At 48.5% G+C, this 14,446-nt stretch overlaps 1 protein-coding gene across 8 annotated transcripts in view; it reads left to right on the top strand.

Moving 5' to 3' along the window:
- The window catches only part of kcnab2a (potassium voltage-gated channel subfamily A regulatory beta subunit 2a), a 68,176-nt gene that overhangs the window by 41,417 nt on the left and 12,313 nt on the right, over positions 1-14,446 (top strand). For 7 of the 8 annotated variants that reach the window (XR_007399472.1, XM_049023972.1, XM_049023968.1 and 4 more), the window contains 4 exons: positions 11,672-11,715; positions 11,871-11,908; positions 12,057-12,136; positions 14,309-14,353. Coding sequence is in view for 7 of the 8 variants with exons in the window: in XM_049023972.1 (XP_048879929.1) it covers positions 11,672-11,715; positions 11,871-11,908; positions 12,057-12,136; positions 14,309-14,353 (207 nt within the window). In the remaining variant the exon portion in view is untranslated. Of the gene's footprint in view, positions 1-748; positions 1,844-11,671; positions 11,716-11,870; positions 11,909-12,056; positions 12,137-14,308; positions 14,354-14,446 lie in introns of those variants that run through there. The other variant, XM_049023966.1, reaches the window with a different exon arrangement.

The raw sequence follows: 14,446 nt of genomic DNA, 5'->3' as shown, positions 1-14,446 counted from the left end.
TGTAGCTGTGGGGGTGACTAAGTGGGTAGCACTGTTACCTCGTAACATCACAGTTTTGGGTTGAAATCCCTAATCAGATACATGTATGTATGTGTGTGTGTGTGTGTGTGTGTGTGTGTGTGTGTGTGCGTGTGTGTGTACATGTGTGCTTTTTGCATGCTCTCTTGTGTCGTGCAGGCTTCCTCCCCCCCCCCCCCCCCGCAGTCCTAAGACATCTAATTAGGCTAACTGGTGCCTCTAAACTGTTTGTAGAGTATGACTCCTGTATGCATCCTGCGATGGACCAGCCTCCCGTCCTGGCTGCACTTCAGCCTTGTGCCTTATGCTGCCTGGGATGGCCTCCAGGTGACCACGACCAGGGTAAACGGTTGAATGGTTTTCTCTGTGCTTATTCCTAACGTGCGTGTGCCGAGTGTCTTCTGCTAATAAAAAGTAATGTGGAGAAACTGACGGTTGCCATGGCGAGTGCGATCCTTGTATATCTTGCGTGCGGAGGAAACGGCGGGAGAGGATGGAGAGACGCGAACGGCTCGCCCTTCGCATCAAGGCAGAGGGCTTACGTAAGATATTTATGCCCAACTGGACACAACCTTAGCTCTGGCAGTAGGTGCCAGTGATTAGGGGAGCCCTCTCAAGCACGTTGGGCGCCTTGGTGACTGCGGCCATAGACACCACCTGGAGATTCTCCCCCTCTCCCCGTGTGTCAGCAGGCTTTGTCCTTCCCTCCCGCTCTCCCACACGCTCTGTTCTCTCTCTCTCTCTCTCTCTCTCTCTCTCTCTCTCTCTCTCTCCTTTGGTCTCTCACTGCCTCTCTATCTTGCCTGATACATGCAAGTTTAATCCGTGGAAAGCGGGTCCGTGCCAGCGAGTGTATGTGTGTGTGTCTGTGCGTGTGTGGATTTTCTCCTGATGAACGAACACATTTATGTTCGACAGAACAAAAGGAAGCCTCTGCCGAACTTGTGTGCAACTGCCGGCGCTGTTGGACACGCCGGTTCCCCACAGCTTCCTGAGCTTCTCTTTGTAGCTATCTCCGTATTTACCGATCTGCCGTGTGAACGGAACTGGTCAGTCTAACATTTGGATTATTCATTTATAAGTTAGCAGTTGCTGAATCTGTTGGCTTTAATACTGACTGGACACCGACTGTGGAATCCGGGATTCTAATCTAAGAGAAAATTCACTTTCTTTTTGTGGTTTGGGCAGAAGAAGAAATAAATGGTAAAATGAGCCATCTTCCTGAGAGGTGCCGGAGAATTGTGCGTGTGTGTGGCATTGTGTGTGTGTCCGCCCCGGTGTGTTAGTGTGGCTGCCCACCCAGAAAACGTCAGGGTCTTGGGGCTGGTACTGGGGGGAGGAGACCTGACCCTGCCTTCTTCAGGGGACGCGCGTTTGAGCCGGTCAGAATTCTCCACTTGATTCCACCGCTGCCTCCTCTCTGGGTCTGGCACAGTTCGGAAACAGGAGCGTTTGAACCGGGACACTTGCGGAGGAAGACTGGGACACCTCATTCTGGGCTCTGCATAGAGGAGCCTCTCTGTGAGAATCGGGTCTCCCTGCCCTGCCTCCAGCCACCCCCCCGGGTGGGCTGGTGCGACTCCTGCACCCGCTGAGCGAGGGTCCCCTGGGTCAGCATGCAGGTTTCCTTCGTTTGTACGGATCACCGGGGCGTAAGCCGCAGCACTGAGGACCGGCTCAATCGGCAGAACGCCAACAGCCCCGGCACAGGCACGCGCAGCAAGTTCCGCACCGTGGCCATGGTGGCCCGCAGCCTGGGTCAGCTGTCGGTGCAGACCGTCCCCTCCTCCAGCGACCAGAGCATGAGGACGGGCATGAAGTATAGGTAGGGTTTGGGTCCAGCCGGCGTTTCTGGGGCCAGTGGGTGTCTCTTAGTCAGTAAACTGTGCAGAAAGCTGTAGAGCTTATCTGGCTGCTGGGTTAATGCCCGGTCCTCGTGGTCCAGGGTCGTCTTTTAGCAGTGACACATTTTAGCTGCTGCCTATCAGGTTACTGAAACTGCACTCTGGCTTCTGTGAGGTGCCTTCTCACCTAGTTTTTAAAAATAATGGGTACCAGCTTATCTCTGGATTCATTAACCCTCATCTCACGAATTATCTCATCGAAAGTGTAGCAGGTCATGTGTGCTGTCAGCGGAGAGATCGGATAATAAGGTGAGAAATGCAGTGTTTCACTGTGTTTCCCGTTTCTGAGGCTCCCGGTTCAGTGACCTTCCCCTGTAAGGCTTTAATTTTAAACAGTTACATCCTTAAAAGACTTGGTACTTTTCATGCAGCCTCTTCGTGCTGAGAAAATTGGGCCAATTATTTGTGATAACAATGATGATTATTTAATGGTCATTATTTATTTTATTTTATTTTATAGTTCCATCCATCCATCCATTTTCCAAACCGCTTATCCTATTGGGTCGCGGGGGGTCCGGAGCCTATCCTGGAAGCAACGGGCACGAGGCAGGGAACAACCCAGGATGGGGGGCCAGCCCATCGCAGGGCACACTCACACACCATTCGCTCACACATGCACACCTATGGGCAATTTAGCGACGCCAATTAGCCTCAGCATATTTTTGGACTGTGGGGGGAAACCGGAGTACCCGTAGGAAACCCCACGACGACATGGGGAGAACATGCAAACTCCACACACATGTAACCCAGGCGGAGACTCAAACCTGGGTCCCAGAGGTGTGAGGCAACAGTGCTAACCACTACACAACCATGCCGCCCTTATTTTATAGTTTTATGTTTATTTTTAGTATTTATTATTATTCGTATTGGTTTGTCACAAGGAAGTGTACATGTCAAGCATAAACACTGCATTCTTCCACATATCTCACTGTTTAAGTTACATTTCATTGCTCATTACAAATCTCAATCTCCCTGTTAGCTTTCAGTGAGTCAAGTAAGGCTGAGATATCTAATTGAAATGTTAATGAGCTAGCAGTTATTTAGCATAAACCAGTCACTGTAAGTATAGCTATTGAAAAAGCTGGGAAGCAGCATGATAGGAAAAGGTAGTTACTGATGTGATGGGGATGGAAACTGCCGTAATTTCCAAGCATTTCTTGAAATTTGCGACGCTTTCTTTTTTTAAGCAGCATGTTCCTACTTTGTGTATGATGCAGGGGTTGGAAGGATTAACCCAATCAGTTTGGAAGGGTCAGTTCCTCTCACTCTACAGCAGGTGGTACACTGGTTAAAGAGCTGAAAACATTCAGGCTAAGTGTACTGTAATGCCGGTACACTTGCAATTGCGATGGCCTTTCAAAGTAGCAAGCATGCTAAAAGGGCAGCAGGCTCTGCTGGCTGCAGGCTGAATGGGGGCAGGGGGTGCCAGGGGCTGTCCCTCAGAGTGCCCCAATTTTTTTGTGTGGCAGTCCTGTGTCTAGGATTCCAGGCATGTGACCTCCAGTCTCCAGTAGGAAACTAGAAGGTTGTGTGTGTGTGTGTGTGTGTGTGTGTGTGTGTGTGTGTGTGTGTGTGTGTGGTACAGGCCCTGGGATCAGCCAAGGGGTTGAGCAGTTATAATCAGTCCCCGTGTCATTGTGAGTTTCCTTCATGTGCACCCCGCACAGATAAAACGATTTGCAAAGTGGCACAGTGGACAGAACTGGGCCGATGCCCCCGAACATACCACCCTGAGACTGGGGGCTCCGCCTAGGCTGGGGGCACATGCTTCCGCAGTTCTGACGAAACGTTAATAGAAGGTAGTCGCCGTGCTTTGGTGGGAGCAAAGCAACGAGATTTCACTGCCTCTCAGAGGGTGAAACGGTTGCGGCTAAGGGTGGGGGAGGGCTGCTGTGCTCTGCCTTGCCTGGGATTCCCCAGACCCTATGCCCCTTGAGGACAAGGAGCATTTCTTGGTAGGTAGAGGATGCAGTGAGGTTTTTTTTGCAGCGCCCTGTTTCTGTAACTGGTCAGCGGTGGCATTTATAGTCTTTATTCATCTGTGTCACCTGTTCTGTAAAGCATCATTTGTAGCAGGCAGATTAATTAATGAAATAAACAGTTTAGTTTGACCTTTATCTCTCCTGGCATTGCAACTCTAGATAGTGTCATTAATGTCTGGGAAGCTCTTCCTTTAGATAAACAATTAAACCTCATTCAGCAGGCATAAATTAATAACTTACAATAGAGAGGGTGTGACCCCCCCAGTAATCTATTTCTTTTGGCAAGGGGAGCAGAGCTGGTCTTCTTGACTGTCCTTTCAACAACACATCTTCACACACAGTGTAGACCGTCTTTTTTTCTATAAATAAACATTCTGAAACTTGCGAAGCAGTTCTGCCTCACACCTGCAGGAGGCCTGCCGAGGGAGCGCTGCTCTGCTCTTCCCAGGAGAAGGTGAGCGTTTGGGGAAGGCGAGCAGGATGTGGAGTGCGGCGGCCGCCTGCCCCGCATTGCTGCTCTCTAGGTGTTGTAAATGTAGCCCTAGCGTGATTAAGTCTGTGTGTCATACCAGCTGCCTTTTGGGAGAGAGGAACTTTCTCTACCTTTGTCCCCCTCTGTCCTTTTTAAAATCTCATATTTCAAATACTTCATTTAAGCTGTAGGAAGTGGAACAAAAGTTAATGAAAATTACAGCTCAGACCTGCAACTGGATCATCTACTGAATAAAAATGTTTACTGCTTTACTTGTTTTGAATGTGGTGTGTAATAAAGGCGAATTAAGATTAATATAATTTAAATGCACTGCAGGATTTGTGTTTGTGTGTATCAGGAATGTAGACATTCATTACTGAAAAATTCTAATTTATTTTTAAAGTCAATTTTGAGATGCAGCAAAGTAACCACAATGACCCGTGTTAAACCATGCTGTCAGTGTTAAGGTTTCACTGAATGGTCATTTGAAATGTCTAAAGGCTGATGCTTTTCTTTTAACTTTTCATTTATGGCATAGTCACGTAAAAAAAAAATGCATAATCTATTTGTTTTTTGTTTTTTTAGCACTTTAACAATTTTCCAGGTTTTTTTGTCATTAGGTAATGCGAAGGAGTCACAAACGCAGTTTGAAAGCTGATTCTGATGAACAAAACGGCGGCTATGAATGTGATTGGATGAGCCAGGAATGGGGCGGGCCATGCTGTGCTGTGCCGTGATGTTCCAGTGATGTCTCTGGGCTCCGTCTCCACTGCGTCGCTTATATAACTATGCTGCTCTCCCAGCCCAGCTGTCTCAGCACCACCGCCTGCACTTCCCAGCTCTCCGCAGAGACGTTCTCACACAGAGATGCTGAATTGCATGCTGCCACTTTGAAAAGGGGATGTCCCAGCACTACTTACAGTTGGGTTTGGCATGGGGATGGTGCCGGCCTCGCTTACGGTTGGGTTTGGCATGGGGATGGTCCCGGCCTCGCTTACGGTTGGGTTTGGCATGGGGATGGTCCCGGCCTCGCTTACGGTTGGGTTTGGCATGGGGATGGTCCCGGCCTCGCTTACGGTTGGGTTTGGCATGGGGATGGTCCCGGCCTCGCTTACGGTTGGGTTTGGCATGGGGATGGTCCCGGCCTCGCTTACGGTTGGGTTTGGCATGGGGATGGTCCTGGCCTCGCTTACGGTTGGGTTTGGCATGGGGATGGTCCCGGCCTCGCTTACGGTTGGGTTTGGCTGATGGTTTGCTCTCCGCATGTTCAGCTCAGTGGCCTGTTTAGGCCCCCATCTGCAGTTTTTCCATTTTATGTTATTCCTCAGACACAGTCCTTGCTTTCCATAATTATGTAAATAGATGCCTTCTTCATTCTTTAAAATGAATAAATGGAATTGGGATAGCAGTTAGATACATGTGGACGTGGACTTTGGATTCCAAGGGTCCCTTTTCAAGTCCCCGAACTGGCTGATCTTTTAATCAAAGTACCTGAAAGACACAGGCAAACGGGGCTTATTTATAGGGGACATGTGGAGCTGAAAGCTATGAAAGCTGTTTTGGATTTAAGGAATTTGCTGCGCAAACTGTTTTCAAATACTATGAGAGGTGGGGGTAGTGCTTTGTTTTTCAGCCTGAGTAGACATTATAATTATGTTAGGTGCTGTCAGAAAGGTAAAGGCCTGTGTGCAGCCCATGTGGGGTTGTGGTGCTGTGCTGTGACCCCCTCCCCCCCACTCAATATAGATCTTAGGTTTTAAATTTGAACTCTGAAAAGTCAAAGGCAGCAAACAGGGAGGTAAAGGTTAGTATGTTTAATTCATTAAAAAAAAATAAAAAAATCAGACCAGAGGCCACATCTACATATTCAAACAGATACATGCATTGCATAAGCGGCACAGTGCAGCCCTGGATATGACCGTAACTGACTGGTAACACAAGCTGTGACGGTCTGCTGATGTGACACTGTCCTGTGTGTGTTTCTGTGGACTGTATCTGATTTTTCCGTTTTGGATGGAAGGCCGCTTGTGCTCCTGCTGTCAGAGCTGTTTACCTGACACTAAAAGCTGATTTATAGGCCTACTTCTACGTAGATCCTACGCGGTTGGTTCGGCTCGGCCTCGTGCCCTACGCCGTCGGTGCAGCTCGGACTCGCGCCCTACGCCGTCGGTGCGGATATGCAAAGATATGCGTCTCTTAGGTTTTATTATTCAGACACGTCAACAGATGCATTGCTTTGTCTTACAGCTCTTCCGAATTATTTGTGTTCACAGTTTTAACAATAAATAATTTCAGAACAAATTGTTTTCCATGCCATATTGAAATTGCTGCAAACTGTGAACCCAAAACTGAGGTTTGTACCAAACCGTGGAGTTTGTGCTCTGTTACACCCCTAATCGGGATAACAGAAGATTGTCGTCTCTGGGCTTTTCCCATGACTTGAAACATGCACCCAGCTTTTGTTTGCTTTAAAACAGAAGCTGTGTGGCATCTGAGAAAGGCCTTTATTTTTAGATGCTTGTTTTCACTCGTTTCATGTGGATATTGTACCCACAGTACAGCAAAAGAGAGTGATTGCCGAACAAAGCGTGTTTGTTCCGCCGTTCTGCCTTCGGCCGGACATGAGGCGTTTCCTGAGTCGGTGGTCACGTTAGCCCTGAAATTTGTGTCAAACCCAGTGAGTCAGTGGTGACACACGCCTCCCACACTCCATCTCTCAGTGCAGTGATATCCTAATCGGCGTGAGGCGGATCGCTCTCTTATGTAAGATTGCACATACGGTACTCTCTGGTGCCTTGTACTGCTGGCTTTGTGCTGCCCGTTCTAATGATTCCAACCAAAGGACATTTTCAGGCATTTTTAAGCAAGGCCCAGTGGCCCTAAATTCCTTAATGGTATATGGAAGTTTGATATGCCACAGTAGGACCCGATCCAGAACTGCCACTGGATCAGGTGCAGGACCATGGTTTGACTGCTGGCAGATTGGATCTGGTGCAGCTTACTGTTATCCAGGTTTTTTTGTTCATTGTAATGAATGATGCTAATACTGACCGCCTCAAAAATTTGTGTTTGGTATCTCAGCTGTGAAAGATCAGGCTTTGTAATGGGGACTTTCATTCTGAGCTCTTCTGTTTCTGAGCTGTGAAAGATCAGGCTTTACAATGGGGGTGTTAGCCTCCTTCAGGCTTCTGATTTTGTTTTTGGTTGATTGAGACTCCATCAAATGTTGATTGAGACTCCAGCAAGCGTAGATGTGTGTGCCTGTTTCCGTGTGGGTTTCGAGAGCTTGTGAAAGCCCAGAGGGTACAAATAATTGGTTCCTTAGTGAGTTTGGCTGTGTGTGTGTGTGTGTGTGTGTGTGTGTGTGTGTGTGTTGCAGCACCAAATGAGTACAACATAACAGAAGGCAGGAATACTAAGGCCTTGTTTACCTTGTTTAGATTTTTCCTGGAATCAGCTTAGCTTGCCAGTGGGGTGAAATGACGTGGTTATAGAGACCCAACTTGAGCCCCAGAGTCGGTGCCCTGAGCCTTATCAGGCAGAGATGGATGTGTGTGTGTGTGTGTGTGTGTGTTAGAGGGTGATAGAGACCCGCAAACGTGACACACAGCTGAGGCCAAAAGCGCTCAGGCTGCATTTAGAGGCTGTGGGTGGTGTGCGCATTATTTGAACACATGTTGCATAAACACGAATCCCTGGGTAGAGGAGAACCAGCTAGCTGGCCGTTCGCACGCCTGTGTGTGTTTGTGTGCGCGCAGCCCCCGTAAACCTGCGAGGACCTGCCTGCCTTTTGTCTCCAGTTACACTAATGAATATTTACGATGGCCATTTTTCCGTTCATGCTCACATAGTTTTATTCAGGGTGACTGTGGCCCGGCAACTCATCGTGTATGCGGTCGGCGATAAGAACTGCGACTAAACAGAAGCTCTAATGAGTAGAAGCGAGGGCTGGTGTTGACCGAAATGCCCCAAAGAAAGCCCCCCCCCCAGGCTTTGCAAAGCCATCCAGGGACCTTCAACATATGGAGCGTTTGGCTCCCATGCGATGCTTCTGAATCCATCTGTGTCTGTTGGCTGACTCTCCGGCGAGGTTTTGTGCACGATTGCCCCCAGACCCGATACGGTTTATGCCAGAATTCCGACCTAAACGGAGGAGTGGGTCACTGTTTTTTTTTTTTAGTATCTGTGGCACCAAGTATATGGCTCTGGTACGTCAGTACAGCGCCCATGACGTCCAAGATGGTATGTGAGTGTTCCCAGTGACCGGATCAGAGGCCTGCATTCACCTGTCGCCACTCTCCTCTATAATTAAAGAAGGCCGCTGTCTTCGTGTGACCTTCCTTCATCGTCGGTCACCCTAACAGGCCCGGGAAACCCGAGCCGAATCGCCATCCTGCTGTCTGCGGACCTTCCCTGGCACGCGGGGTGCGTGAAATATTCAGCAAGACACCATGTCCGCGGAGAAGCATCCAAGCGGGAATGCGGGATCCCTGGGGGTCATGACATGGGAGCTGGGCGACGAGGGGCCCGTGCCGCGGTCCTCCGAGGGCCTATCCTGTCCTGCCCGGGAGCAGCTGTCTGCGCGTTTTGTAAAGCTGTTGCAGTGTTCTGTCCTGTCATGTATTTGAAGGGAACTGACAATATAAAGGCCATGCATGATGAAATCCCGTTATGCCACAGTGCTCTGAACTGGAGAGCTGGAAGTGGGGGTGGGGGCTTTCTAGAAAATATTTAAATCTGGAGTCCGGAGGGTAGAATCACGTCTGTTGAAAAATGCGAACTGCCAACAGAATAAGATTTGGCAAATATTAAAACCGAGCACATCTGATATGAGGAGACAACGTGGAATTTGCTGGGAGGCGGTGACACCCCCCCACCCCCACCCCAAACTGGCGTTTTTATTTTGCTGACAGAATTATCTGTCAACTGTAGTGCTAGACCGTGTGGAGAGATTTGAATTTTATGAGCCTGGAAAACTGCAGAGATGAAGGCCGTGAGCATCCTGGAGCTACGGTCCAGCTTCAGTCCCTTGTTTGTTTAAGCTCTGCTGTTAAAGGACAAACTGCAATGGGAACTTTGGAACTATCTGTAAATAGAAATAATGTAAGTGATTAAAATGGTCCCTTTCTCCTTCTCTGGCTTTACTGTAATAAATCTGAAGATTAATTAGTGGTCAGACCTGACTGATCATTGTCATAATTCAGCAGTAGGTCAGAACTTAGTGGACTGGCACTACAGATGTGTGTCGAGGGTCATTGCAGTTCCTTTGGTGATACTCTGTGCTCCGTATCCTAGTTTTAGTTCTGGAACAATCTGGGCAAGATTGTAACAGACCTGAGCGTCTGTGAACATGAGCATGAACGCAGGCTTCATCTTTGCTGAGTGGGCAAAGTATAATGTATGTTAATGTAATTGGTTCACAGTTTCATATGATGCAATAGGCGTATCATGAGTATGTATTTGGGGGAAAATAAATGGGGGGGGGGCATTGCAGTTTGCCCAGTGTCTTTTCTCTTTGGATTTAACTAGCTTTTCATTTAATTTGTGAATTCTTTTAATGAGTGAATTTCTTGATACAGGGAATGATATCTGTTAACAGGCAGAGAACTTCCGGTGCACGAACTGTCTAATGTGTGAGAGAGGAGGGGGCCGGGATGTTTATCTCAGCCATGGGCTGATTTGAATGTTTGGGTATTTCATTTCTGTTGTTTGTGTCTCTCTGGTGCCCATAATTATGGCATCCTCGTTAATGACTCACAGGGTCGTGTGCCTTTTGGAGAAGGAACTTAATTCACGCATGAGGGTGAGAATTCTCTATTTTTTCTTTGACGGCATGAGATATCGGGGAACCTGCCACTGTGGACACGCAGCCTGTTAATTGGCTCCTCTCTTGGATGGGATGAACCACTGAGTCAGCCTGTGTTTGTAGCCTTCTGTGGAAGACCTTTCATTAGTGTGCGTCACTTATAATTTCACATATTAAAGTATGACTTTCAGATAAGACTGGTTATGTTGAGCTTTTAACTTAATTAGTCTGTGTCTCGGGACGGGAAATCCTGGCTAGGCCAATTAAGAAGTTTATTGATGAAAGCTCGTGATGCACACGGAGCTTCAAGAGCGCGCTGTAGCTCATCACCAATGCTAATAGCCACCCGCGCTTCACCGATCCATCATGCTCCACATGCCGAGAAGGTTAAGGAGCTCGGCTGTGTGGTAACAGGCCAGCTCCACGGGCAGTGAGATTAGAGCTCTGACTCTCTGCAAGCCAGCTCAGCTTGGCCCCGTGTTCATTCAGCCCTGAGGTTTTAAGGACTCCCACTGCAAATGTGCGGCTTGGACAAGTTGCTGAAGAATGAGTGGTACCTGGCATAATTTCCTCTGCATTCTGGAGGACTGCAGTCGACAGTTGATAAAGTGAACTAATAGTGGAGGGATCATCACTACTTCTGCATTGGGTGTTAATCACTCACCCCCAGACGCAGACCACAGACCTCACCTGGATAAATGGTTTGGAAAGGAGATGGATGGACAGAAGATCAGACATCCTGTCTCACATTCTCTAACCCCTACACACAGAAGCCACAGCCAGATAGAGCATTGTTATTAGAGTTCAGAGTAGTTTCTCCTCAGTTCTTGTTTATCACATTCACTGTTTGGAAATTGGAGGTGCTGATTTTGCACCATGATTTTGTCAGCAGAACATTACTTTGCCTTATCTTTGCCACGCTGTCATTGGTTTCAGTCCCGCAGAACCTCTAAAGAACCTTTATTGTGTGCTTTGTATAAGATGGTTTCATTCTGGCTTGGCTTTAGAATCTTTCAAATCAGTCCTGCAACAACAAAACCTCTTTTGAAAGGCAACCTTGAAGCTGCAAAATTCTGTTATAAAACTTAAAAGCACTTATAGATTAAAAAATGTTTTATTCTGCTCAGATTCCGTCTGTAGGTATATTCAGGGAGGCCTTTAAAAATCCTTACCTCTCTTGTCCTCACAGTGGGGCCTATTTTTGTTTTGATGGGTGGTGCTGGTCGTTGCCAGAGATTGAGAAAAATATTCAAAGAGCCGGCTTTTGCTTCCTTGGGCCTTGAGCACCATGAAGGGCTTAATACTGCTTTGGTCCTGCACCACCCCACTGGACCTGTTTGTCCAGTTCTCGGAATATGGAAGCAAATACAGAAACCGTTCACATGACTGGTCCTTTTCATGCTGTCGTTTTAACAGCTTTTACTAGTGTGTCATCTTCATCTCACAGTGTGGCAGTAACTCTGAGGATGGATATTTAACTTTCTTGCAGAAACCTTGGAAAATCCGGGCTGAGGGTGTCCTGTCTCGGGCTGGGTGAGTGTCCAATAGTGCCGTTAGTTAATTGATGATTTTGCTCTCCAGGGATCGTTCCCTATGTGAAATAGAACTGCCTCCTGCTATAGTGAGAGCACCAATATTTCAGATGTGATTGATTGCTGAACCTGTCCATCTCTGTTTTGTTGCCATAGGAACATGGGTGACGTTTGGGGGCCAGATCACGGATGAGGTATGTTTTTAATTGTTTTATTGCATATTGAATTCCCATTAAGCCCGCCTCCACCTGCTAACAGAGTATAAGAATGCAAGCCGTTTAATAACAGGAAATGCACCGATGTGGTGTCTAAGACCTGTTGTTTTGCTCTTGCCCCCCCCAGATGGCCGAACAGCTGATGACTCATGCCTATGAGAGCGGGATTAACCTGTTCGACACAGCTGAGGTCTACGCAGCGGGAAAGTGAGTGTTCCAGAAAGAAAGTGAAGCATGCTGGTCTTGCAGACCTGTCGCGTGAAGTGGAGCCCTGTCCGAGATGAGCTCTACATCATAGCAGTGACGGCAGCTTCCTGTTGGCTCTCCACGTCTAATAGTGGTTTTCTAGTGAACCAAATTGTTGTCCTGCCCTGAAACTGAGCCTCTGCAGTTCTAGTATCCCGCAAAGGCTTATTTGTAAGTTATTCGCAGAGTAATTCACGTAACTGAAGCGCAAGGTCTGTGTGTATCCCTGGGTATGCGATGTGCCAGATTTAAAGATCTGTAGGAGGGCATTGGATGGCGTGTTGAGTGTTTTGGAAAGCAGAGCAGGTGCTGGTATTTTTGCACAGTTTTATGAGTTAAACTGCCGGCACTTACCACACAGAGCACAGCTCTGTACTGTAACAGAAGCATCGCATCTGGTTGGCCCAACAGTCTTAGTTTGATCCAGGTTAGTTTGAACAGGAAGGTGTCACACAGCAGCTGCTGGTTATGTAACCAGTGTAGATACAGTGTGGAGTGAGGTGTTTGGACTTTGTCCGGGTGGGAGAGGTGCGCGGTGGCCTTGGGTGGGCCGTGCCACCTGTAAACACCCCCCAGCAGTGATGATCACGCCACACTGCCATACTTCACCCTGCCGATAGACCGAATAATGCCTGTTACTGTGGGTATGGCTGCCGCTATGGCGCCATGAAGATCAAGTTTCAAATGCGGGAGTTTGGGCTACATTGGTGTGCCGACAGGTGTCCATTAACTATGAGCTGGGTGCCGGATGATTGGTGCATCCCTCCACCACCCCAGGCACCTCCACAGTGGCGCAGTCGGGGTGCCCGTGAGGTCTGGAGTGATGTGTGGCCATAGTCTTTCTTTGGAGCCCTTTTGCTCATCCCCCATGATGCCTGGGTGTCCTGGTCGTGGAGAATGTGCCCCTTCCCATCCTCACTGGCGCTGCCGTGACTCTGTGACACTTGCTGCACGTTCGTCAGCAGTTACACGAGTTTTGTTTGTCCCCCTCTTGTGTTCATAATGCCATCTGACTAACCTTTGCATGGACTGTTCAGCACCTCATGCACACTGGTTTGCATTTTTTGAGGGCATCTCCAGGGCTTGACAGTGCAGCACCAGGAGCTCTATGGCTAGCGGAGTTGGAATAGCCTGTAGGAACCCCCTCATCCTGATGGGAGGGGCTCTCTTCTCCTTGCCTTGCAGGTTCTTGCTTCCCCAGCCTGTCTGTGTGCTTGTGGTAATTCAGAACACCGCTGACCTTCATAGGATTTGCAGTCTCCATAAGCAGATACATCCCAGTACGTAAACGGTAAAAAAAAAAAACAGAATCCTATGGTAATCAGAAAATAGCCCTTATCCTCAGCAGTTTTTGTCCCACTATCCAGAAGTCTGCTGTTTTGTTGCACGTTCGCAGAATAGCAAGCGCCGGTGAGGGCCCCTGTCATATGGACAGGTGTGCTGCCTTCCCCCCCCCATCCCCTTTGTGGGTCGGAAAACATGGTGTGTCAGGATGTAAGATGCAGATGGCACTTAGGAGCTGGAGCTGAGCGCACTGCAGGTGTCCTGCTGCCAGATGCCTGCCTGACAGTTCGCGCGGCCCCCTGCGCGGGTGCCTGCTGTGGCAGCAGTATTAGTTAACCCCATAACTAAAGTCTAAGTTTCTCAGAATCACCCCCTCGCACATGTGCCGTCATGGTCATTCCAAACACGCGGCGGCCTGGATGTGAAAATGAAAATTCCTTAAAAACAAAACGACAAATCTATGCGGAACATCAAACAATTAGCACAAAATCTGGAAAAGGTCATTTGCAGTGGGATACTGAAGAAGACCTTGGGGGCAGGAATTAAGCAGGTGACATTTAGCGTGCGGCGCGTCCCTCCCCAAGCCCTCCCCAAGCCCTCCCCTGCCTCATTCAGCTGTGTGGGAGTGACTGCGCGTCCTTGCTGGGCATGATTAGCCTCCTGTGGATGAGCGCCGCTGAGCTGCCTGTTGTCGTGGGTAGAGCACGCAGGATATGTCTGACGTGATACCTTACGAAAGATATGTCGTCTTTTCTGCCGTTAAATGCTGCTGTTAAACCTACTCATTCAGCTCATGGTGATTCTCTCTCTCTCTCTCTCTCTCTCTCTCTCTCTCTCCGTCCACTTCAGGGCTGAGGTCACCCTGGGAAACATCATAAAAAAGAAAGGTTGGAGGTAGGGTTCATTAAAGTGCCACCTTTGGAGTTTCATCGCCCTCCTTTGGCCCTGTCAGTCTCCAGCGACCATAAAGACGGCCCCGTTGCTGAA

This window comes from Brienomyrus brachyistius, chromosome 8 (assembly GCF_023856365.1).
Source record: "Brienomyrus brachyistius isolate T26 chromosome 8, BBRACH_0.4, whole genome shotgun sequence".
NCBI lineage: Eukaryota > Metazoa > Chordata > Actinopteri > Osteoglossiformes > Mormyridae > Brienomyrus > Brienomyrus brachyistius.
This window is presented reverse-complemented; position numbering and strand designations above follow the sequence as displayed.